Below are 27474 nucleotides of genomic sequence, written 5' to 3'. Positions count from 1 at the left end.
ACCTTGGGAGGCATGGCTCCCAAAGAGATCGGCATACACACCCCTCTGGCAACGGCTCCTAGGCGGGGGGGGACGGGGACCAGGGGGTCTCCTTGCACTGTTGCCTGCAGGCGCTGCCCCCGCAACTCCCATTGCCCGCAGTTCCTGGCCAATGGGAGCTGCGGAGTTGGCGCTCGGGGCAGGGGCAGCGCACGGAGACACCCCCCCATCTCAGGGACATGCTGGCCACTTCTGGGAGTGGCGCAGAGGGAGAGAGGCAGAGCGGACAGGCAGCTGCCTTAGGCCTTCTGCTGACACATCACGGTGCGCCCCTTGGTGGGACGGGGGCAGGTGGTCTCTGTGCGCTGCCCAGGGCGGGGGCACCACGCGGAGCTGCCTTCCCTCCCACTAAGGGCACACAGAGACGTGCCAGCAGCCGGCTGCTTCCGGGAGCGGCGTGGGGCCACCGGCCATGCCATGCCAGCAACCTGCCTGTCTGAGCCCCGCTGCGCCGCCGGCCGGGACTCGGGGGCAGGTTGTCAGATGAGATTTATCCTGCATTTTGGGGGGACCCCTGTCATTGGGGGCCCCGTGTCATCGCAGAGTTTGTTTCATGGTAAATCCGCTCCTGAATCATGTTAAACAAATGAAATACTTCCACTATTTCTTCTTCAGTGGTTAAATAAATAGTCAAGGTGTGGCAGCTTTAATTATTTTAAAGATAGATGCCCATTGTAAATGAGAATGTTTACTGAGTAAAAGGGAGTTAAGCAGTAGCAAACAGTGTGTAGCAGTCTCAGTTTGAGTGGAATAAAGTAAATAATCACACTGGAAAATGTTCAGTTCTTGGCTTTCTGCCATATAGGAAGGGTGTTTAATTACTGACACTGGCGTATCCATATCAACAGAAAACTGAATACCAGAAATTCCTAATTTAGATTTGTAAGGTCCTTACTTTTATCAGTTCTAAGAAAGAGGTAAGACCTCTCTCTCTCTCTCTGTTCTTCTCAATTCACTCTGTTGTGCTCAAGTACTACAGTGTATTCAGGAAAGTTGGCTGTTATATTGAAGCTTGTGTGCTTTAATAGCTACACCAACAATAAGATGTTAGATTTCTTGCTTTGATCAGAAGACTATTTTCAAGTAGTTAATACATATAACATGCTTTCCTTTAATAAAAATAGGAGAATGGTATATTTCTACATTTGTTTAAAAGAGGCTAAAACCTTTCTCCATTTGCTCCCCGTTAAAACAAACCAAGGTGTGGAGATTATAATATATGCATTTTACATAAGTACATAGTATCAATCCACTGTAGACAATAACATACTCCTAAACTTAACATATATTGTTAAAGCAATAATGCTTGATTTTTTCTGAAAATGTTTTTATAATTGGATCTGGAAATTTTCAAATGTTAACTTCCTCAATGCATACAAATCCATATTACGACTACTCAAGCATAATTAAGATTACATTCATAGTTTTTAGTTTAAGTGAGATGTAAATCTTTTTAATAGGCATGAAAACAAATAATCACAATTAAGCCACTTTATTCAAAGATATTTAATTTTGTGAAAGTTACAAGAAAATGTATTCATTGTTTAGGATTCCAAAATTATTAAAAATTACTTTGTGAAGTTTTCAGTTCTTGTGTGTAAATGCTTCTTTGGAAACTCACCTGTCTATCTTACAATGACTTTGCTTTTACTTCCAAAAGTTTAGGTAGATATAGATTATTAAAGAGTGGTAGCTCTGCTATAGTTAATATTGTGTAAGGGACGAGTCTCTCCTGTGTGAGGCTCCAGCCAACCCACAAGCCAAGAATTAGTCCTTGGACTCCCAAACCACAGGAGGAACAGCAGCTCTGTCTGCTCAACATCACTCCAGGACTTGGAACTCTCTCCTGCCTGATGATGGCAATAGACTTCCCAGGTCTTAGCCTACTCCAGCCTTGTTCCCAGTCCTACTCTTGCCGCTACTCTGCTCCCAGTCCTGCTCCAGCCTGCTCTTGCTGCTGCTCTGTACCTAGTCCTGCTCCAGCCTCACCTTGGACTCCTAATTCCAGCTCTGACCATTAGGCCTTACTGTGCCAGCACCAACCACTAGGCCTAACCATCTCCATCCCAGTTTCTGAGAAGTTAGGCATTTCTTACAGTTAAAAGATGATTATTTTAAGTGTTCTAAAATCCACATCTTATTCAGTTTGTCTCAAAGTTTGCTGTGCCTTGTAGGGGTGCAGGATAGGGATAGTGGTCCAAATTTGGAGTCATTTGAGCAAGGGGTTCCTAGGATATGGTCCCTCTGCTGTGGCCACTGAACTTGAGGAAGACCCATGTACTGTGCATTTGAGCCCCTGGCAGCTTTCAGAGAATCTGTGCTGTGCATTAGGTGTTGCATGCATACATTCTGAAGGGGCTCCTTTTGAAGCATTAAAGGTACTCATCCCCGCAATGAAACCTTAATGGCCTGTTTTGAGCGAAGCCTCCATATGCCAATAACACAAATTACAGCACTTTATCCTAACTAACGTTACAGCAGAGTTTGGAGAACAGAGAACATGAGCACTGTAGGGAAAATCTAACATCTTCTCTTTGTTAAGGCAACACTCTGGTTTAGGTCAGGTGTAGCAAAGAGAAGTTACACCTGGCCTATACAAACACTGAGCCTACTCCACATAACCCACCCAGACTTGCTAAATGTTACCACCTCTTCACTCTTTCCCGGAGGATTATTTATGGCAACCCCCCCCCCCCCTTGCTAAGCCCTGGAAGCCACAGTCAAGTATGCCAACAAACTGGCAACCGGATCCCAGTGTGCACGGCTGCTAACACAACATACAGAATTCAGTACTGAAATGAGGTCTACTTGATTCCCTGAAGGTACACATGCACCTCTTCTCATATTACAGTGAAAACTAATTTCCCCCATCACTTAACACAGCTACCCCTAATAGCTGGAGTGTATGCAGATAAATGATGGACTTCAAATCTGTGGAACTTAATACACTCACACCTTTTCAGAATCCTTCTTCTCTACTTATTATGACACCACCCCACTGAACCATTCCCAGAACCTATTGCTAGTGCTGGGGATAGAGCTAAGATTGCACTGTGAGTTTGGTGTGTACCTTCACTCATATCAGAGGTTTTCAGAGGTTTGAGTGTAGCTGGACTCAACATTCTGGAAAGGCATGACGCACTGCTGGGCAATCGTAATTCTGCTTCTGTGAAGTTTTTGGGCAATGTTGATAAATGCAAAGTAATGCACATTGGAAAAAATAATCCCAACTATACATATAATGATGGGGGTCTAAATTAGCTGTTACCATTCAAGAAAGAGATCTTGGAGTCATTGTGGACATTTCTCTGAAAACATCCACTCAGTGTGCAGCAGCAGTCAAAAAAGCGAACAGAATGTTGGGAATCATTAAGAAAGGGATAGATAATAAGACAGAAAATAGCATATTGCTTCTATATAAATCCATGGTATGCCCACAACTTGAATACTGTACGCAGTTATGGTCGCCCCATCTCAAAAAAGATATAATGGAATTGGTAAAAGGTTCAGAAAAGGGCAACAAAAATGATCAGGGGTATGGAATGGCTGCCGTATGAGGAGAGATTAATAAGACTGGGACTTTTCAGCTTGGAAAAGAGACAACTAAGGGGGGATATGATAGAGGTCTATAAAATCATTATTCATGTGGAGAAAGTAAATAAGGTAGTGTTATTTACTCCTCATAACACAAGAACTAGGGGCCACCAAATGAAATTAATAGGCAGCAGGTTTAAAACAAACAAAAGGAACTATTTCTTCATACAATGCACAGTCAACCTGTGGAACTCTTTGCCAGAGGATGTTGTGAAGGCCAAGACTATAACAGGGTTCAAAAAAGAACTAGATTACTTCATGGAGGATAGATCCATCAATGGCTATTAGCCAAGATGGGCAGGGATGGGGTCACTAGCTTCTGTTTGCCAGAAGCTGGGAATTGGCGACAGAGGATGGATCACTTGATGATTACCTGTTCTGTTCATTCCATCTGGGGCACCTGGCATTGGCCACTGTCGGAAGACAGGATACTGGACTAGATGGACCTTTGGTCTGACCCAGTATGGCCATTCTTATGTTCTTAGTTAATGTTAACATGCAAATGTAAAAGAAAGTAATTTCAATTTAAAATTGTAAATTCAGATTGTAACTAATCAAGGTAGGGACTATGACTTGCTGTATGATAGTCAGTTATAAAAGCTACCAAAATATAATTTTTTTTCATTAAGTCTTCTATGTGTCACGGAAGCCAATGGATTGGAAAAATATTCTACAAATGCCATGTCAAAATTCTCATTGAAAATTTCAGATGTCAGTTCTTTGAAAAAGAAATGAGGTCCATCTAGCCCAGTATCCTGTCTTCCTACAGTGGCCAATGCCAAGTGCCCCAGAGGGAATGATCATTAAGTAATCCATTCCCTGTCGCTCATTCCAGCTTCTGGCAACCAGAGGCTAGGGACACCATCTCTGCCCATCCTGGCTAATAGCCATTGATGGAACTATCCTCCATGAATTTATCTAGTTCTTTTTTGAACAGGAGCATGGTCAGATATAACAATAGTATCAATGCTACAATCAGTGACAGAATTTATCAAGTCTTGTGACCTAAGTTCCCTCTAAGCTGCGTGGCTGCGCAACAGCCTATTAAGCGCCACGCAGGTGCTCAGGGCTGCGGTGGGGAGAGATGTCTCTCCCCCAGTCCTGGACCTGCTGCCTCTCCCTGCCAGCCCCAGCCCCGGCCCTGCCATCAGAGACATGGGGGGAGTCTTCTCACCATGCCTTAGACCTGGGGCAGCCTGCACCCCAAACCCGTCATCCCCAGCCCCACCCCAGAGCCCGCACCCCCATCTGGAACCCTCAAACCCCCCCCGCACCCCAACCCTCTGCCCCAGCCCTGAGACCCCTCCCACACTCCAAACCCCTCGGCCCCGGCCCCACCACATGAATTTACATCACCTCCATATTGGTGCACATAAAATTAATTCCGCACATGCATAGGAAAAATTAGAGGGAACACTGCTTGTGACACTAAGAAATAGTCCAATCTTGAATATGTTGAAGAATCTCTGTATTGTGTTAAATTATATTGTTTTCACTGCAAACATATTTCAGTGCTGCACGTTAAGCAGAGTGGTAATCTGAGATGAAACTGGTAATATGGGGAGTGTGGTTTCTTTAGGAGCAGCGAATCTGAATGTTGCTAGTTTCCAGTGGAACACAGGCTGGACACTTCAGCGAGATGCTCGGAAGGCTCAGAGGTTGGAGTGTGCCTATTGCTACCTTGTAGAAAAACAGCAGGGCATTTGTAGACCTAGAGGGGAGTCCTTGTATTGTCTGTGGCTGGAGGAGTTGGGAGCTGACCCCTGGTAGGCAAAGACAAGGTTTCCTCATGCTAAAAGACAGGTGGTAGCGAGGAGCTTAACAATCTTTGGAATCCCTGGAAAGCATCACATTCTTTGGAAGCTCAAAAGGGGGCTCATCTGAATTTATATTTAAAAAAAAACCCAACATGTTAGCAAAATCACTGTTTCAGGACTCAAACCCAGTGCCATTGGAATGAAAGGAGTTACAGCATTACCATTAAACTCACTTTTACAGAGAGAGTATTTACAGGCCCTGACTGATCACTTGAAGAAAAAGCTAAAAGAGGATGGGGTGAGAGAAATAAGGCCTCTCAGCCCGTGGCTCTCAGGACACCTTCTAAGCTTAGGAGCCTGCCTTTCCTTCCTCTAGCAACAGCACACTGTAAAGTTTAGGAGCTGCACAGGAAAGCTTGCTCTCCCCCATACTCCACAGTGTCTAACTCCTTAATTTCCTTTCCCCCAAAGTATCTTCCAGACAAAAGCTCTAAATTAAAGTGATTAAAATGATACACTTAGAAACTCACCCTTCAAGAGTAAGGCAATTTCAGATAACCTCATTAACTACATCACTGACGTAATCTTTCAGGATTTAATGGAAAGGTGATATTAAAAAGTACCCAAACAAACTTAACTGACATGTAATTAAAACAAAACAAAGCTTATCTTCACCAACCACAGTATAAACAATGATTAGAAATCTTAAAAAAAAAAAAAAAACCAACCCCCCCAAAAAACAACACCTCTTCAATTATAGAGGCTTCCCTAATTATTCTATAGTTAAGGTTGAGTTCGGTTTTTCAGATAAAGCAAGGTTTAAATCCCCTGAAGTATGAAAACAAATGTTTATCATAACCTACAACCCTCTCTCAATGATTTAATTTTCAGTAAAGTTAGAAGTAAATTGTTCAGTAGCTAAGTCATCTTGGAGTTAAAGGATTTAACTGATTTTTAGAAAAGGCTTTGTTTAAATGCTCAAAATTTAGGAATATGAAACACTAAACAAAATCTCTTGCACAGACTAGTTTAAACAGTTAAATAATGCTAATAACTTTTATCTATTAATGTTTCTGCCAAGGAATAAATGAATACAATTATTTGTGAGAAGACTACAAGTAACATTTTACATGAAATATTGGTGCATATAATATTTGATATAATTCTGTCACTGAAAGTTTTAAGGATCAGCAATTTCTAGACAGACACACTAACATATGTAGGTCTGACTTGACATGGCTTGTAGAATTTGCATCCACAAGATGGTGGAAACTTACAACATTGTTTCCTGATGTGGAGGGCATGGAAATAGTCCCATGGTTCAAAAGCACTCCAGTCGGTGATTCCCTTTGTCCCAAAACCACTGAAGAAGTACACCACACTCCAGCTGTACAGTGAAAATAGATGGAAAAGGGATCTACACTCTGCTGTCTGGGGCCAAACAAAATCAAATCAAATCAACCTTTCTAGAAAATTTGTCTCATTCAAACATTGCGGTGGCATCTGTTGGGATTGAAGAATTTACAAGGGGTGTGTTTAAATGGTAGCTGTGGGCCAAAATGAACATCAGGAGAAGGGGCTGAATCATTTAGAAGTTTACAATACATCCCAGGAAAACACTAGTGAACAACACTTTGAAATGTCATAGCATGTAAATAAGTCTGGGGCTTTTAAGCAATTTTTTTAAATGTTAGAGCATATAAATCAGTCTGGGGTTTTCTTAAAGCAAAATCATTGTACTTCATTAGGCCCAGAATGGTTGGTGGGCATACTGGTAAACAAAAACCTGCTCTTTTTGGTGGCAAACAACAAATGATATGCACCAGCCCATCCTCCAGCCTGAATTAAGTACCTCTTTCATAGACTCCTTTAAAAATTATGTTCCTCCTCCGTGTCCAGTGACCACTCCATGGCCAGACAATGGTATTTTTATACACCCCACTCATGAAACAGTGGTAGAAGATGTAGAATAAATACACCCCCCACTCACTTTACATTTTACAACATACAGATTGCTTGAAACCATACTGGGTGGCAATGAAGTTGGGGTCTTCCTATAGAATTCTGCAGACATTAAGGAATGACATCTTAAAATTAACTCACTAACAAATGGATTTGGTCAAACTATTATAAAAGGTGGAGGAATTAGTAATTTAACTTCGCAGCAGGAGGCAGTAACTATTAGCAATATTCACTTCATTGCGCAAATTTTAAAATGAATTAATATCTGTAAATACTGTAATTAATTCATTAAATAAAAATGTTTCTCAAGCAATTGTGTGCAGCATATATGATACTAAACTTCTTATGCATTTAAATAAATAAATAACAAAATAAAGCAAAGCAGGGGAATGGTCAAGATTGTTAAAACAGCACACTTATCTGGAGCATACTAGTGGAAGGGAATTTATAATATTGAGGAAGAAAATTTGCAAGACTAGAATGTCCTGGACCTTGGGCACCACACAAAATTAACTATTCGACTGTGCCAATTTTGATTGTTATTCCTAGATGGGCAGAGAATCCCAAAGAATTGGTATATGTTAACAGTATGGATAGAAAAGAAAATGGGACCTATAAACAGCACTGTCCCAGCATGAAGATGGCAACACAAGCAGGAGATTAAATAAACGCAGCCTGCTGTAAATGAATCAAGCACAGATGGTTCTGTGAGTGCTCAGCATGAAAGAGCCTGATCACAAGCAACAGAGGTTGGGCCAGATTAGTCATTAAAGAGATAGTAAAGGAGGTGGTACACCCTGGGGACACAGTATGTGCTCTGGGATACTACAACTTTTCGATGGGGACAACACCATGCCGGGGTCCTGGATGGATTTTGTTTGAACGTCAATTCTGATTCAGATTGGTACCTGTGCCTTATGGCCATGTGTGCAGATTAAGGAGAATGTGCCAGAGGACATGACAGACAACACTGAATAGGAATCACTGGGTACCAGTCTCTTTGCATCCATACTTCCCTTATCCATAAATACCATTGAGTTAGTATTAAGGAAAATAGAGCCATTGATACCTATTGCGCAACTAATAGCCAAGCAACAAGAAATTGTGGACAATACTGTACATGCAGTGAAAACACCCCATTGGGCTGTACCATAAGAGATAAGCTTGCATTCCCTGGTTTGTACTTTGAGCATAACATTAATGGTAGTTCAAATAATTACAATTACTGTGGTCTTCAAAATGTGTTGCTGGGTAATAAACTTTTTTTTTAAAAAAAAAAAAGCACAAAGACAAAAATATAATTGAAGTAAAACAAATGGTAACAGAGAAAAACAAATGCAGTGGAATGTAGGCCCGGCTTGACATGAGTAATTAAACATGGGGAAGGCCTCATTTCTTGGAAGACAGGATTAGGCAGATAAATAGATCAGCAAACTGAAAACAATGTTTGTGTTAACTAAGACAGGTAAATGGGTCAGCGAGCTAAGAGACTACGGCGTGGTCTACACTGGGGTGTGGGGAGAATCGATCTAAGTTATGCAACTTCAGCTATGTGAATAACGTAGCTGACGTCGACATACTTAGATCTACTGACAGCTGACTCCCCCATTGACTCCGCCTGCGCCTCTCACTCCGGTTGAGTACCGGAGTGGACGGGAGAGCCCTCGGCAGTCGACTTATCGCGTCTAGACTAGACGTGATAAATCGACCCGTTAGATCGATCGCTGCCCGTCGATCCTGTGGGTAATGTAGACAATCCCAGAATGTCTGAACTAGCTAAGATAAGGGGAGGGAATACCCAGGGAAGCATGTACAAAGCATAACATAACAATGGACAAGATAAATGAGGAATGTAAAGATGAGGTAAAGAATAGATCGAACATGGACACTGCATGTATAGTACCCCTGCTGGAGGCCTGGTGGTCCTACCACACCCTGTCCCAGGAAAGGAGCAGTGAAGGTGGGTCCTCCAGGCCTGCCAAGAATGGCTGCAGGTAAACAGCCAATCAAAGCACAGCAGGCTCAGTTAAAAGGAGCTGCAGGGCTTGAGCTAGTCAGTTCCTGACTGGGACCAGAGGAGCAAGGACGGGTGCTTGTTGCTGGTCACAGGAGCTCAAGAACAAGCTCAACCAGAAGGAAGATTCTGGAGATACTTGCATGTAGCAAGGAGGGAGAGGATTTGAGAACTTCAGCCCTGAGGTCAAGGGAAGAGAAGGGGCAAGAGGGGAAAAGGCCCAGGGAATAGCAGCAGCAACCACATAAAAGGAAGCAGTACATGGCTGCTGTGTGTAGGGTTCCTGGGCTGGGACCCAATGTAGTGGGCAGGCCTGAGTCCCCCCACTGGCAAAGTGGCCAAAGCCCTGAGAAGGGGACAAGTTTAGTTTAGAAGCCCAAGCACATGGCTGGAATTTAAAGGCTCAGGGATGGGGCTGAAGGCACTGCAGAGGGCCCTGAAGGCACTGTTCTATACCAGGGCAGGCACGGACTTAAAGCTAACCCAGAAGTGGCTGAGCCCGGAGACAGGGCTAAAGACATTAACATGGGCATAGGGACAGGCCTTGTCTCCATGCCTTGTTGAACCTTTTACCCCAGAAGCGGTTCATCCATCCATTCACCTATTAACTGAGTGACTTAGCTGGAGGGCTGAGCCACTGGAGACCCGCCTGATGAGGGCAACAGCTGACGGGGCACTGGGAGCAGAGAAAGGAAAGAGTGCACGATTGCACCCAGCCAACAGGAGACGTTCACGAGGCGACTATGAACCATTACAAAATGCAATTAGCTGTGTAGATGTATATAAATGGAGAGCGTTTCTTGTAACTTTGGATCTGTGATGTACCCTGCACCACCTACGTCTGAGTCTGATCAACTCAGCATAGAGCTGCTGTATGCCACGTAAAGATACCTGAGTGACAAGCCTGGAGTCTGAGTTCTTGGAAAGCTGAGTGGAAAGAGGTTTTGGAGGGAATTTGTACAATACACAGAGCCCAGATTACTGAGGAAAGGAAGTAGGATATTTGTAAAACAGGATATGCTGTTTTGCAGAGCTTCAAGTTCTTCATAAGCAAAATCGCTGCGGAGCTTAGGAACTCCATAAGGCAGACACTTTCCCAAACAGTGCTCTTCCTAATACTCATAGCAGTAGCGCTCCTCTCCTGCTCATCTCAGAAGAATGTAGGAGGTAAGCCCATCTGTGGATCTTGGGAAGTTCACAGAAAGTAGGGAATGAGCCCAGCAAGGAGCTTTTGGTGCAGAGGAACAGAATTGACAGGGGTATGTGGGATATAAAGTTTTCTATGAAGACATATTTTCTATCAGGAAGACTGATAAGGTGGCAGGTTGCAGAATGACTGGCCAATGGAGCTTCAAAACTCTGCAGAAGCAAGGTCTTTGTTGCACCAGAGTTTATGATCTCTGCAAAGCAAACACTTACAAGCTACTTTCTAAGATCATTGGCACTGCATCTTCCCAAGTGTGCACCTCCTAATGTTTTTTCATATGATATTGTTAATCCCATATACTAACTGTAACATGAAATGAATGTTTAGGTAAATAAACTGGTCATCCCCAAATCTTTTTTTCCTAATTTTGTTGTTGCACTGTGTTTTCATAAGAGTATACTAATTACTTCACAAACTTTAGTTTTACATCAATGAAATTTGTTTGGGAATACGGTATGGCTCCAGTTCTATTCCCAATTAAGCTGGTGCAATTTTCTTTTAAGTTAGTGGGCACTGCACCTGCATAATGGAGGACAGAATTTGACCCCAAATATCTTAATTTAACAAGAGAGAAAGATAGACCAAAGAGCAAGGATAACAAATTTTTACTTATAGCAGAACAAAAACATCTGAAGCCACAAAATGGATTTAGTTCCCATTTGTTTCTCTTATATATACAAAGCAGAAGCAATTCATGAAATTTTGAGGAGGTAACAAATCAGTTATTCCAGATAAATAATCTGTACACCAATTTATGGCAGACTGAATTTGTATCAGGGTCCAAAATATGTGGGTTTAGAAGTAAGCACTGACAAAATCTTAATGATAAGTGTGGTGATAAATATCCTATGAAATAGTAGTCAAGTTTAGCTGTGCAAGGAAAACCCACATATATAAGTTTCACTAAAAAGAAAAATGAACAAATACATACTAGTATTTTACTCTGGTTTATCTAAACACAGAAGAGGATCATACAAAACATTATAATAGAATTAGTGTAGTACACATTTTTTACAATGAGAAAACTACTGTTCAATCTGCACTCTTCCATATAAATAGAACAAAAAACCCCAGTGAAATACATGATAAACCCAATTAATGGGAATACAAGGAGACCATAAGCTCTGTCAAGACCTAGCCTTATAAACCTAGGACATACAAAGCAATCTTTCTATGCCATATCAAAAGCTATATGATGGCTGATGATTGAGTTTGCCTTCTTTTTCAAAATTCTTCCCTGTTCTTTAGAACTGATTTACATTAAATGAAATTTAGCATTCACTTTGGCTTCATTCTTCCATATTCAATAGACATTCTTTCAAACAGAAGTCTTCCATATCTCTAATCATTCTCATTTCCTGTGTATTTCTTTTTCGCCTTCTTCAGATGAGGCATCCAGAGCTGAGCACAGTATCCAAAGAAGGGTTACCATTGATTTATATAATGTCATAACATTGTCAGTTATTTTAGATCCCATTCTTATACATTTTAACGTATGCTTATCACCACTGAGCATGTTTTCACTGAACTGTCCACGAGGAAACCAGAACTTTTACCTGAGTAGTTTCAGTTAATTTAGAATCAGTCAGAGAGTGAGTTCTCAATGCCTTACAGAAGTAGTCCCAGAATGAACAAACATGTATTCAGGACATAACACTGAACAAAACAAAACAAAACTGAAACAAACAAACAAACAAAAGTTCAAGAAAATATAAATAAGTCTGCCACTTCATCATACACATATCTCCACCCATTTGTAACAAACTGAACTTAACATGCACCTTAGACCACATCAGTATTCCTACTAATCCATCTTTGCAGAATTACTAATTTTTCAAACTTCAGAGCATCTTCAAAAGCTGCCATTAAAAATGAACAAAAAGAACCGGTCACAGAAATGGGTTTCTTTCCCCCCCCCGCTTCAAATGCAAAATGCCTTCCCCAAGCTAGTGACGTGAGGTCCTGAATGGTAATACTGAGTCCTCTAACAGTGACAAGTTGACCATCCAATATCTTGTGACCCAAGAGGTTGGCAACATGAGGCTTAAAATAATTAAAAAGCCAAAAATCCCCACGTCAATTCATACAAAGCATTTTTCAGGAAATAATACAATTTAATTTAGTCTAAATGGGTTGGTTAATTTAGCATGCCAAAGCCAAAGTTCTCCAGAGCCAAGGGCTCCTCGGGCTGATGTGGTTAAGGAGCTCAGCTTTCAGATCCCCTCAGGCTTTGGCTTTGACCCTCCACAGGTGGCAGGGCTTGGGCTTGGGCTCAGGCTTTGGTCCCCCTTCTTGGGGTCATTTAGTAATTTTTGTTGTCAGAAGGGGGTCGATGTGCAATGAAATTTGAGATCCGCTGGACTAGGATCACCTCTAAGGCTGAGAATGTAGTTTATTTTCCAGGCCCACACAGTCTTCTGCCTTTTTTCTAGCAAATTTTTGTTAAACTTGCACTAGGGCTAAGACAAACAAACAGGTGAGCTGCAAACAACAGCGTTAATTTTAATTTTGCTGGTTGAGGATTTGTAAGGTGGTATCTGTCCTCTAAGAACTGGACTGAGATCACCTTGGCATTACACATAGATAACCATTAAATGGCACAACTAACTTCGGGTTCCTACTATTCTGGGTTGTATTTGAACCATCAGCCTAGAGGTAGAAAACACCATAACACAAACAACATAAACCATCCTATCCTCTTATTTGTTAGCGTCAGTGCAAATTTAATGGACATTTTTCTGATTTCATTTAAATAAATTTGCAAGTCATAAGGTTTATTCTGCTCAGACTAGGAATAAGTACTGGAAATATGGGGTGAGAGGACTTCTCCCTATGGTGCAGCAAATGGAAAAGCTTCAGAATTAAACCACAAAGGCCTGGTCCACACTAACCCCCCACTTCGAACTAAGATATGCAACTTCAGCTATGTTAATAACGTAGCTGAAGTCGAAGCACCTTAGTTCGAACTTACCGCGGGTCCAGACGTGGCAGGCAGGCTCCCCCGTCGACTCCGCGTACTCCTCTCGCGGAGCAGGAGTACCGGCGTCGACGGCGAGCACTTCCGGGATCGATCCCAGAAGATCGATTGCTTACCGCCGGACCTGGAGGTAAGTATAGACGTACCCAAAGATTGCTTTAAAGCAGCCAATTTCTTGAAAGTTGCTACAGAACTTGTTGTGTTTATATTCAGTTTACATCATTACGGCCATACATTCTCATTTTTTTGTCCATTTGCTTCTCCCCCTCCCTTTTCAAAACCGAGTAGGATGGTACATGCATCTCATATGAAGTTACATATATTAGATGAAGTCCTAAAGCAATCTTTGATGGGAATATATACCCCATGTCCAACTCCAAGTAAAAACAAGAAAATAAATTAAAGGTATTGTCAAGAGAAGTTTCAAAACAACTGCGACGGAGGAAGTGGGGCAGGGGTACGTCAGGAAACCTTGTAGAGACATATGTCAATCAAACCAAAAGAAATTCTGAGTTAAAACTGTTCTAGCATCATAATCTCTAAATTGTTTGCATAGGTACTGCAATTTGCAACACATGGATTTCTGGAACAATGAGTGATTTTCTTGATTTTACATCTTATCCCAAGCACTCTAAGAGCAAAGGATTAATATTAACATGGGGCAAACTATGACAACCGTTATGATAATTATTTGGGTTCAAAGTTCTTAAATTGAATTGCATACCTAGGTTTTTTTTCATATAAAAATATTTTTATAAAGCTATCAGAAATCTACTTCTTTTGGAGAAGAAAAATTTCTAGGTTGCATTTTGTATGTATAAATCCAGGATAGAGGGCTGTCTGCCTTGCAGGTATCAGTTCCTGTAATCAATTACTGCTTTTATTAATGTTAGTATTGTTTCAGTTCTGTATTTCAGTTACAAGGTTTCCTTAAAAAAAAAAAAAAAATCCTTGTTTTCTTCAAAATGCCAATTCAAACTTATGCTGAACTTGATTTCAAAATATTATATTCTGGAAACCTTGACTTCTATAGAAGAGTAGACAAAACCTTAACAAGAACAATGCATGATGATAAATATGAGGTGTTTAAAGGAGAAATAGCATTCACATTTCTAATATTTATCTAAACTATGAATTTCAAAAGTAAATCGCTAGCTCAAACAGTTAAAACCATCCTCTTAAAAAATGAAGTTAATAACACAAGACAGTCACAAGAAATCTGAACAAATCTGTTGTCTGCAGTTTACTGAAACATTCCTGCACAACTACCTTAAGAACACATATGGTTCTTATAGTCACAACGTTTTCCATTAGCTTTTTTGCATTCAATCCAAATTTCAAATCTGACTTACAAAAAGATTTCCGGGCACGAACACAATGGTACAGATTTCCATACTATTTCTCTTGATTGCAAATAAATGAAGATGTATGCTACATGTTCAGATTCTGACATGTACACTGTTGAGGTTTACATTTCCTGGGGGAATTCTGTGCTAAAAATTTTGCACACAATATTATAAAATTCTGAATATTTTATTTGTCAAAATAACACAAAATAATCACGCCAGTTTCAATTATTTTGGTAATTTATTTCAAAATACCAGCAAGTATGTCTGCAACACTACAGACAACAAAAAAGATTCAGAAAATGTTTTTTGACAAATAGATTCCTTACTAGGCATACTAATACAGAATTGTGAATAATAATTCATTTAAAACAACAATATAGAAATGCATTTCCCAGACCCTGCAGAAGCAGTGCTAAGGCTTGGGGAAGTTAGGGGTAACAGAGGAGCGGAGGGAGAGGGAAGTAATTGCTGGGAAGGAGCCTGGAAGTGAACCTGGAAGGTATTGGGTGGTGGTGGTGATGAGAAACAGAGTTTTTGTTTGATGGGGAGGGGCAGGGAAGGCATTGTTAGGGATTTGAGGAGCCTCCCCCATGCAGACCCTGGCTGCCCCCTAGCCTCTCCCATTCATTCGGGCACATCTGCCCTGTCCCAGTCTTTCCCTACACTCCTCCTCCCCATGTGTCCTTGCACCACCCCCTTCCATTCAGCATCTGGCTCAATGCTGTCCTTCCCCAGTCTGTACCCGTCACTAGCCCTTTTGAACCCCAGTCTATGTGATCCCCCAGCAATCCTGTGTGGCCAGCTCTGTCCGTCCCCCCACACCCGGCTCTGCAGGCATATTGCTGTGAGAAAAGCAGCCTCTGCTCTCTCCCTCTCTGTGGCTCGCTGCTCTGGCTCGTGAGCCAGCTGCCCTCTCTTCTAGCACCACAGTAGCCCCTGGAGGGCAAATGGAGTAATTATAGCGCCTCTCTGGCAGAATGTATTATTCTGCAGAGAAAAAAATCTGTGGGGGACATGAATTGTGTGTGCGCATTGGAGTAGAAGTCCCCCAGGAGTAGGAAAGGAAACACCTTTTAGAAATTCTTGAGTTGGAATGGGTCAAGGAAACAAAACAAACGAAGAGTAGAACATGCTTAATTCTGAAAAGCATACTATACTTCTGAACTGATACAGAAGAAAATAAAAATACCTGCTCTTTTACAGAAGCTAGAATGGTAGTGGCAGTAGTCTCTGGCTCCATGCCCGGGCCTGTGGAGGTTTCCTGGGTGGTCTGCTGCAGACCTTCCTCCACCAATGGGGTCTGCTCAGGAGCTGGCATATTGCCTACAACCAAACAACATTTAACTAGTTAATATTTTCAGCTGGTGATGTTTAAGTAAATGCAAGTCTTCTGGCATAGACATTTTGGCAAAGGTTTAACATGAAAAACCTAAGGAATTTTTCACATTCTGACTATCTGCATGTATTGCTATCAACATTGTGCTTCTCTACCAATTTTAAACTGGAATGATGTTAGGTCACAAAGAAAACATTTCAGACAAAGAGCTTTAAAGAGTGCTTTAAAATGCTTAGAAAAATACTGCTTTATGGTACCAAGTAGAGATAGCCAATGCAAGCAATTTTTATTAGCAAATAAATGCACTTGCACTTTTCAACACTGAATAATAATAAAAAGCAGCATGTTCCAAGAGTATTTTACATCTACAAAGTGCTACACACAGGGCTCTTTAATTATTATGAATAATTAATGCACACATTTTGCAGAAAGGGAAACTCAGACAGAGAAGGTGAATTGCTCAAGCCCTGTACACAGTGAGACAGAGGGTGGGATAGCTGGGATTGGAACTCAAAAATTCTAAGCCTCATGATCAATGAAACGGTATGGTCTAAAAGGCTGAAGACAAAAAAGATGCTATTAAGGAATGAGAATTATCTTTGTATTTAGTTAAAAAAGTTAATCAATACGAACAGTACCAAAGTTAGCATCCAGTAACACATCATAAAATGGTACATGTACAGGAGACATATCATTCCACAAATCAATTTTTATAAGTAAATGTTCTAAATAATCAATACATATTGCTGTGCCATCTGCATATGGTGCTCCCATCTTCCTTCACAAGCAAGAACAAAACAAAAATGAGAATTAACTTACTCAATGCTTTTCCAGAGCAAACAAAGCTTTATGCATAGTTGTATTAATACTCTGCACTCTTATAGCTCCTTCCAGTCTAGGCTCTCAGAATGCTTTACAAACATTTCATGAATTAAACCTCAACAACCACTCTATATAGAAGTAGATAAATATCTGCATCTTCATTTTTACAGAGGACAAAACTTGGGCTTCATAGCAAACTTGCGGCAGTGCCAGGCACTGATCACACTAGTCCTGAATTCCTGGTCAGTTTTTAATCACATCATCTCTCTCCTGCCTGTCAATTATATGCTGATTCACTTTAACTCCTGCTTAAAGGAAAAAGCATTGTCTATGCAAGACTGTTTAAGTAAGGGTATGTCTACACCCAGCCGCTAGTTCGGCGGCTGGGAATTGAAGTTCTGGGTTCGACTTATCGCGTCTTGTCTGGACGCGATAAGTCGAACCAGGAAGTGATCGCCATCGACTGCGGTACTCCAGCTAGACGAGAGGAGTACCGCGGCATCGACGGGGGAACCGCGGCGTCGACGCGGGAGCCTGCCTGCCGCGTGTGGACCGAGGTAAGTTCGAACTAAGGTACTTCGAACTTCAGCTACGTTATTCACGTAGCTGAAATTGCATACCTTAGTTCGAATTGGGGGGTAAGTGTAGACCAAGCCTTAGGTATAAGAAATGGCAAATGTGTACAAGAAGCGTACTTTTCCTGTAAAGCCCTCAAAAGTTTTTTTTTTCTTTAAGAGGAGCGTTTTAGTTAATATGTAAGTTAACTCTTGTGAAATGTTAGTTTTAACTGGACAGATATAGATCCTGAATGTGGTTTTTTCCTTCACTTTGTAATCCTTGTAGAATTTGCACTTCTGAAAGAACCATTTTTCACTTTTAAATAACTATTCCTAAATGCATCCTCTTAAATGTTATGCATTCCCTATACTTGACTGCCAACTGTAGGGCAGAAGAGTATCTTCTCCAAGATGCTTTCACAAATGTGTGAGCTAGATTCTGTGATATTTCAAAAAAACCTTAAAGAAATTAAAATAATTAAGAGAAATTAGAGGAGAAAGGTGTGGAAAATAGAAATGTAAAAGCAAAGAGTTTTAAACTTTTTATATGATACTGATCTGCTTCTGGTGAAAGAGAATACTTTTGTTTATCTTTACAAGTTTAGAAAGAGGTTAAAAAAGTCAGAAACATTAGTACATCATGGTCTTTAATATTGTATGTAGCAACTTTCACAGAAGTTAAAGTTCTGAAAGTGCTTTAAGTAAAACCATGTAGAAACTGACTAAAATAATCTGGGTTGTTTTAAAGTAAAAACAGAAATTAACGGCATTTACAGCAATGATAAAGTAACTCATCTAAACTGAAGTAACATCAGAAGTTGAAATGAAGATGGGATGAGTGGGGAAAAACATGTTACATATATACACTATATTTTATTTCAGTATTATATTCTTTGGCAATAAGAAACAAAGAAGGGATTGTTGCTTGAAGTGAATTAGTATAGACCGAAGTGTTTAGTAATCAGATTAAAGAAGAACATTTGTTGTTGCACTATTTTTATTGTATTCATTGTTTTTTTCCCCCTGAAAGTAGCAGTACAGAAAAAAGGGAATGCCAATATAGTGTTTCAGTTCCCACTGACACCGTGTTACAGTCATCAACATGCTGCTTCACAGTATTGCCAACATCAATTGTTAAAAAGTCATCAGTCAAACCCAAAGAATCAAGAGGTTTGTTTTTTTTAAATCATATTTTTTAGTCAAATTTTAGGTTCTTACTATTTGCCTTCTGGATTTTGAGATTTTTGGGGTATGTAATGGTCTCCACTCAGGGTCTGGTTGGGAAGCGTGGCCTAGTGGTCACAGCCACAACCCCAGACTGCCAAGGAGGTTGTGGGGAGGGGAACCCGGGCCTTCCCACTCTACCGGGCTCCGACCCAGGGCCCTTTTAGTTACCAGTAACCTGGCAACCAAGACTATTTAAGGCTGTCCTCCCTGGGCCTCTTCCTCTCGTCGCTCCCACCTGGTGTCACCTCAGTCCAAGGCCTTCGCCTGATGGGAAAATCCAAATCCCAAGGAAGCAAGATGGAGTCACCACTGTCCAGCGCCACAAAATACTTCCCTCTCTGCTTGTCTCTGCAAAGCATCCTCCCTTTCCTCACAGAGGGGCCCCTTTGGGCAGCTGCATCAGAGCCATTAGGTTTCACTCTGATCTGCTGGAGCTGTGCTGCTTGCCAACTGAGCTAATTCGCTGCCTTTTAATTCCTCCAGCAGATGAAGCATTTGCTGCAGGTTTGGTGGGGCGGAGCTGGCTGAGCCCAAAATGAGCCCTTAAGCCCTTGTTGCTCAGTGTGGGGTTTGTACACCCCATCATAGGGTACAATTTGGTCATATATGTAAGCTTTTCTCTGTGACCATGAGGCAGGGTGGATTTGATTTAAATCACTAGTCAGGAAGACTCGATTTAATCATGGTTTTCTACATAAAAGTGCATTCTTGTTGGTTGTTATAACCTTAATACATATTCTTCACAACTCAGAAATAGATGTAGGTTTCATTTTTAGAAGGTACACACTATACATTTTTAAACAGTGATTTATTTTGAAAACGTTTCAGTTTAGTTTTACAGCTATATCAGAAAATAAATGATTTTTTACCAAAGGTAATTGAAGCAGATATTTATGAAGTCATTGGGAAGTGAACTATCTCCAATTCAACAGGTTAATCATTAATGTTTGGAGGATTTTCTTGCCAGGGTGTATTAGGAGGAGAACATCACCAGACAGACATTTAAATTGTTTTATTTGACTAAAACAACAACATTATGTATTCTGGATTTTTTTCCCTTGAAAAGCAAACATACAATTGTTTAACAAAACAAGCATATGTCCCTCGCTTCTCACATTTATCTCCAGACTTCTTCTCCTTGTCCAGATATATTCCGCCCCCAACAATCTTCTTATTCATTGAACTTTTTGAAACTTTGCACTTTTAGAGAGAGGTAAGGGATTGACTACGTGTACACAAATTTGCAGATGTACAATAGAGTTGAGGTCTGTTTTTTCTCACCTTTATATATTACTTATTTTTTTTAAAACATTTTTGCTGTTAACAAGCATGTTACCTCTGGAGACAAATCCACAGTTTGAGAACTGCAAAACTAAGCATCTCTGATGGTATCTTCTAGACTGAGCACTGAGTCCCATTGGGTAGCTAGAAAGATTAACCTAAATACACTATACAGAAGCCTGTGGAACCCCATAAGATTGGGTCCTTAATCCATGAACTATTGGAACTCATTTACAAAACTTTTCCTAAACATCACATGAATATATTGTCTCATACTATAGAATTAGAATTTATAATCCCTATTCCATGATGAGATATCTTTGAGCTATAATGTACCTTAATTAAAACGATCTTTAGATAAGTTTTTTCCTCAAAAACCATTTTATAAAAAAAATCTGATTTAAATAAAAAAAATTGATTTTTTTTTTAAAATCATTGATTTGTATCCACCCTGCCATGAGGACAAGAAACTTATTTTTTTTTAAATGGAAACGTGAGATTCCCATTTAATCACTTGTTTCCAGGAGCTCGGTCTTTAAGTAAAACATCAGATATCATGAGATCCACAGTAGAAGTGAAGAGTCAGTAAAAATGCATTAGTAATTATTCATTCAAAGGCTATTTGCACATTAAGTGGGATATGATTCACCCAACTAAGAGATTGTGAATCGTAGTGCCACTGCCCTCCTCCGGCAACCTTTCAAATCAAAGTACTTAGTTGGGTTGTCTATATCAGTGGGTTAAATGAATAACTGAAGAAGATTATATAACAAATGCAGATTGTGTGGTTTTAATAATAATATTGGTGCCATATGTCCAAAGTCATCTAGGCATTTTAAAACATAAATAAAAGCAAAGTACCAAATTAGCAGCTAAGGCAATTTACCAAAACAAAGCAAATGAAATCCAGACCAAACAGAAAAAGATGCTCTTCTCCCTACACATATACACAAAAGTCTTCATTCCCACCTTGATTGATACTAGCTACATACTACGGCATAACACCAATTTGGTAATTAGATTTACTAATACTCAGTCAACTTACTATCATTTCCGTGCAGTAGGTGGGCTGTGCTAGTTTTATTGACCTTCTGCAAGAAGCACATTTCATAGGAAAGATTTGAGAAGGTCACAAGGGCAGGCATTACTGAAATCCTTTCCATGTATTTATCCTTGCACATATTAAAAAGATTAAAAATACCAATCCTGATCGCTGCAAAAACTTGTACTTCCAGGTTCTACTTCCATTAAAACTGAGCCCTAGTTGCCCACCTTTTATACTTGTGGCTAAGGCAGTCTTCAACATTAAATAAAGCCACCACAGAACAGAAACATTGTTTAGTGATTCACCAGCACAAAGATAAGATAATACAGACTTGGGTATTAGCAACATGCTGACTATATCTCAGACCATGCTGTCTAAACAATATTATATATTTAATATTAATATAACTCAGATTTCTGCTGTTCCAAATCTGCATCTCTAGTGAAGAGAAGCTTGCAAAATTTGTGAATCACCAACAGGAGTAACTTTGTTGAACCAGTGAACCCCAGGGCATACAGTTGTGGAGATCCAGGGGCACCCCAAATTAAAGCCACAGAATCAACTGGCCATGGGCAGATTCCCAAACTTTGGAAGGGACCAATTTCAGTAAGTATGGAATGATATTATAATAGAACTGTATGGGGGGAGCGGGAAATGGAACAACTTAGTTTCAGGCACCATAAGGGTGCCACCATATTGGGCTAATGTCTCTCTCTCTCTCTCTCTCTCTCTCTCTCTCTCTCTCGTAGGCTTTTAACACCACTCCCACACTCACCCACTACTCAAAATGATGGCTGCAGCAGAGACTTTACAAACTCTCCACACCTTTGTTTCTATAAATATGCAAACATAGAAAGACTACTTCAGTTTGCAGTGTACTGCTCTCCCCACCACATTCCCCAGCATGGTGCTTATTGATCTCTCATCTGCATGGTTAACACCCTCTTCCCTCTAGCATAATGGCAGCACCACACGGGAAACTATTTGAAGAAAGGCACTTTTACTCTAGCAGTAAATTCAGAAAAGAAAAAGCAAAAAAATTCATGTTTCTGGCTCACAGTGTCATTAATGCACTTAGCTTTGAGCAAACATGAGTCACTATAAGTTGAATTGCCAAATCATGCTGCACAGATATTTCCTAAAAGAACGATATTTTAAAGAATTTTGCCATGCTTTGAGTTACTGAAGAATGTTATTTATTTTGCCGTGCACTTTATGGTTATCCATGGGATTAAATAGGCACAAATAATGCTCTAACTCGGCAACAAGATTGCACAGCAAAACAGCTCTCTCGGCACTACCCATGTACCTTGTGGTTCCTTTCCACTCCTGAGTTTTTGAACAGAGTACTCTGTCTTTTGGGGACATGGCTCAGGTTAACATCCTCCAAAGTATGGACAGACTACTGAAGTTCACATACAATTACTAGCCTGCTGCTGCTGCCCCCTCTTTAGTTAGCTACCACCTTCTCCCCAGTAACTCACAGCCCATCTAGAATTTAGTACCCCATCCCTCAAATTTGCAAACCAAACTCCTCCCTGCCATCCACCTCACACCACAGGGCTGGGGGCTCCTAAAAAGGAGGAAAATGTTGTAAATGTCTTACCATCTCCAAGGTCACTCAAGACTGGGAAGAACCAAAAGGAATGGAATTCCAAAATTAAAGAAAGCAATATTTTATCAGTTTTGGCATGAAGACTACAATTCAAACAAACAATAACTTGTTCTTTTTCTCCATAGCACCAGCATGGGGGGGAGGAGGGGAAAGGAGGCGGGGGGAAAGAGAGAGAGACTGATAAGGGAAATGGTTAGCACCTCATAGACACAACTGCTAGGGATGATGGGAGGAAAACAACCACCTTGGAGCACATGGCCTTGAAACCTTCTACCTTTGCACAGCTTTATGAATTTTTTATAATTTTTTTAAAGCTCACAGTGTTCACCTTGGTGTATTCTTTGTTAATGAAGTAGTTAAAATGTGCTTACACTCATGGTTCCAAATCTTGCACAATTCATTGAAAAGTACAGCATCATGGTCACAACAGCCACACGTACTCAAATAACAAAAAAACCCACAAGATTACAGGCACGATCACAATTCCCAAAAAGTGTACTAAAAACTCAAAAATAAATGGAACACACACATAAATCATGATTCAGTCATTGTACTAGTACACGTACACAAGACACATTCAGTAATGCTGATAAATTTCTTATGCAAAGAGTGTATGTACTTTTGTAAGTGGCACCTAGACTTGAAGTATGGGTACAATGCATTCCTCACTGTGTCCCTGTCTTTGCATCATTTTGTAGAAGCCTCTAATATGGCTGTTGAATGTTTTCACCAAATTGACCCATCTCCTGCTGTCATCCATTTGCAAGGCTCTTTCCCTTGCTCTCAAAGGCTGAGCATAACACAGCAAGCAGCTATCATATGAAGATGACATTTCTAAGTCTCCACATCAGGATCCTGCATCTACTTTTCAGTCTTCCAAATACACCATCACAGTAATTCTGCAACTACTCAGCATATAATTTAAACACTATTCATAAAGACCACTTTTTGCATTGCAGAAGACAGTCCAGAGTTTTTGAAGATCCTGGTGTTACGGACCTTTCCAGATCACCCCACATTAATATTGGAAAAATACACCTTCCTATTGATGAATTCTGAGGCCTGGTGGGGGTGGGCGGTTAAAGAACAGGCAAGTGACCCATCAATGGCCCAATATAATTGGTGAATCTCAAGCCTGCAAATCCATTAATAACGTTCTGTGCATTGCCCAGTCTTAAGATTTGGGGTCGCGGGGGAAGGGAAGAATCACTGGAATAGAGGGGGAAATCACCTTATTGCTAGCACCACACACCTCCACAACAGCTCTGACAGTTGATTTACCAACCCCAAAATGGTTAGCTACTAACTAGTAGCATCAGATGTGGCAACCTTCCAGACAGCAACAGTCATGCACTTCTGCACACTAAGGGGAATTCTCATGTAGGTGGTCTGCTGTTGCAACTCTCGCGCAAGCTTGGCAGAGATCTCTAAGGAATCCTGTAGCTATCCCACAATGTGGCAGCAGAATAGAATAGAATAGATCTCAGAATGCATACAGCATAGAAGTGGAAAATGCACCACAAGGTCTGATCAGAATGCTGAGTGCTTTTTTTCAAAACATCATTGTGTTATGTGGTAGCAATGATATGAGGCAGAACTACCTTAGGCCTTGGCTACACTTGCAGCTGTACAGCGCTGTGAGGTAAACCTGTCTTCATACAACTGAGTAGGGAAAAGTGCTGCAGTCTGTCCACACTGCCAGCTGCCAGCGCAGTGGTGTGGCCACACTTGCAACATTTGCAGCTGTGTTGGGAGTGGTGCATTATGGGCAGCTATCCCAGCATTCATGTGGCTGCAACGTGCTTTTCAAAACGAGGGGGGGAGGGGGGTGGGGGGTGGATTGTGACAGGGAGTGTGGGGGGAGAGAGAGTGCTTTTTGGAGCATGTCAGCTCTCTATTTTGCAAGTTCCGAACTCCCGGCCTTCTGCTCATTCATTTACTCACTCAAAGCAAGCTGCAAACTGTTTGCTTTTCTCTGTGGTACGAGCTTTGAAACCGGCACTTCCGCATTCCTGCAGCCGGTCACAACAATGGAGAGGATTGGCCACTTGACAAGGTGATTAGTACAGCGTTTACACTTACACCCGTGAGTCGTAGCCACTCCGCTGCAGCTGTTATTCCTCTCGGAGATGTGGAGTACCTGCAGCGGTGTACCCAGGGAGATACAGCGCTGTAAGTTCCCTGCCAGTGTGGACGGGGAGTGAGTTACAGCGCTGGGGGAGGCTTTACAGCGCTGTAACTTGCAAGTGTAGCCAAGGCCTCAGTTGCAGAATGCCAGCATGTGCATATGCTCTTCTCATGCAAAATTTGTTGTGGATCACTTAACATGGGTACACAAAACCTGTGGGAAGTTTTATGTGCAGATATGCCCTACCCAACTGATCTGGCCAATTGTTTCACTTAGCTATGCATTTCCTTTTCTCCCTCTGCTCTTCACCACACCTTCTTTTCTGCATCACTATATCCTCTTCTCCTTTAAAGGGCAGCTTTAAATTGATCAACTTGCCTTTTTTTTTTTAAACCAAAGTTAAAGATTAACTCTTCGTCATTTTCAAACTTTGATGTAGTACTTACTGTAGGAGGAGCTGGTAGTGACGCCTCTACTTAGGTTGCCCAACACTTTCCATTACAGAATATTCTTGCAACTTTTTTGAGAATTTTTAACACTTAAGTTTGCAGCAGGCCTTTGACATTCAACAGGAACAAGGTTCTAGAGCTTGAGATGTATCTTTCATTTGCCCCATGAAATTACATTCAAGTCTGCCTGAGATAAATTCTTGAAAAAAGAAATCACCATTTCCTTTCTGTTTCTTGCATTCCTTATGAAAATGTTGGCAACCTGCCAAAATAACTGAAAATGAACTTCTAAAAAGCTGAAAGAGACATGCCAGGCACCCCACAAATACACCTCTGGAAATACACACATCCCCAGCAGCCCACATTCCCCCACCTCGAGACACCACAATGGGCAGGAATCCTCCAGTTCTATGGATTAAGGGGGGAAAAGCCAGACTGGAATTTCTATCCAGTCACAAAACCCTTCACATAGTTCCAAAGGCCCATCTCTCCCCCTTTGAGATAAGAGCCTTTTTCTGCTGTCACCTAATTTAGCTCCTGTAGCTCAAGTGACTGCAGTCTGTGCTGCAATGTTGAAGATTCAAGGTTTAAACCTTGACAGAGGGGGTTGTTACAGTTGTAACAAACAGCATTTGTTTTTGCCTTTTTCTTTTAAAAGGGTTAGGGAAATCTGTACAAATAAGGTTATTTAGGTTGCAAAGTCAAGCACTTTAAAAGTAGAGCTGGTCAGGAATTTTTTGACAATTATTTTTTTACTGGAAAATGCCAGTTCATCAAGACAAACCTTTTATAGAACAAAGCTTTTGTTGGGAAGGTATTGCAGGCCCAGGATGGAATTTCTGGACAAAATGAGAGATACTCCCTGTATACCTGCTCATAGCCCAGTGGTTAGGGCACTCAACTGGGATGTAGGAGGCCCAGATGCAAGTCCCTGCTCCAAATGAGGCAGAACAGGAACATGAACCCGTATCTCCAACATCCCAAGTGAGTGTCAATCACGTGGCTATAGAGTCAATCTCTTTCTCCCTCTCCCTTCCCACTCTGCTGTAGCTTTTCCACTTTGTATAAATGATTAAGAATCCATTGGACCAGAGAGAGACTGACTCCACAGTCAGGTGGTTAGTCAGGTAAGTGCCCTAACCACCTAATTTCAAGAGGTCTAGTTTTTGTTCCAGTGTAGAAGGGGGAAAAAAGAAGTCAAACTTAATTTTTTTTTTAATAACAGAATTATTGGCTCTCCAGCCAGCCCCACTTGAAAAACAGGAAGTGCCAAATTTATGGTTGCCCATGGAACCTTAATTCAGCCCCCTTGTGCCTACACATTATGTTATAGTTTTTAAATTATATGATCACATACTAGTTTTTCCACAAGATCCATCTCATTCAGTGTACATTGGACACAAGACATCAAAACAAAGATTGCAGTGGCCAATCTTAAATTTAGCATTTTTTAACTTTCAAGTGCTTGACTTTGCAACCTAGATAAGTCTTATTTTTTTTATGTAGAAGACATACGATAAATTTAACAGCATACAAAATGCAGAACAACAACAAAAAAATCATACCCTGTCGCAGTAATGAGACAACAGGATTATGCAAAGTATGAAGTGTCAAAATGAAAAAAAATCCCAAAGACTAAATATTAAAATAATAGTAAAAAAAATCAAGTTCAGAATAGACGATAATAAATTTCAAGTGGATGAGAAATGAGATGTCACGTAACAATGTATTGATAAGAAAATTATACATTACTAAACAAATGGTATTCTAGTACTCTATTTGAATTATCTTTCACAAAGTGACTAAGTTCCAGAGGAAGATGAAATAAACAGAAAGTTATGAGAATGAGATATGAACTACATCCAGATCTAGTTGAAATCTATCCTACAATCCTAAAAGAAAATCTTTCTCAAGCACAGGTGTTCAGTGGCCTGGACATCATTGACAGATTAGACCTGTCCCTTTTACAGCAAATGGAGATATTCTAAAGCAGCGGTGGGCAACCTGAGGCCCATCGGGGTAATCCGCTGGCAGGCCACGAGACAGTGTGTACATTGACCATCTGCAGGCATGGCTGCAGTTTGCCGTTCCCGGCCAATGGGAGCTGCAGGAAGC

At 40.9% G+C, this 27474-nt stretch overlaps 1 protein-coding gene across 4 annotated transcripts in view; it reads right to left on the bottom strand.

Annotated features, from left to right (window-relative positions):
- PKP4 (plakophilin 4) overlaps positions 1-27474 on the bottom strand; it is a 193910-nt gene that overhangs the window by 126910 nt on the left and 39526 nt on the right. For 3 of the 4 annotated variants that reach the window (XM_065413827.1, XM_065413828.1, XM_065413826.1), the window contains exon 1: positions 16089-16217. In XM_065413827.1, the coding sequence (XP_065269899.1) occupies positions 16089-16217 (129 nt within the window). Of the gene's footprint in view, positions 1-16088; positions 16223-27474 lie in introns of those variants that run through there. The other variant, XM_065413829.1, reaches the window with a different exon arrangement.

This window comes from Emys orbicularis, chromosome 11 (genome assembly GCF_028017835.1).
Source record: "Emys orbicularis isolate rEmyOrb1 chromosome 11, rEmyOrb1.hap1, whole genome shotgun sequence".
Classification (NCBI taxonomy): Eukaryota; Metazoa; Chordata; order Testudines; family Emydidae; genus Emys; species Emys orbicularis.
This window is presented reverse-complemented; position numbering and strand designations above follow the sequence as displayed.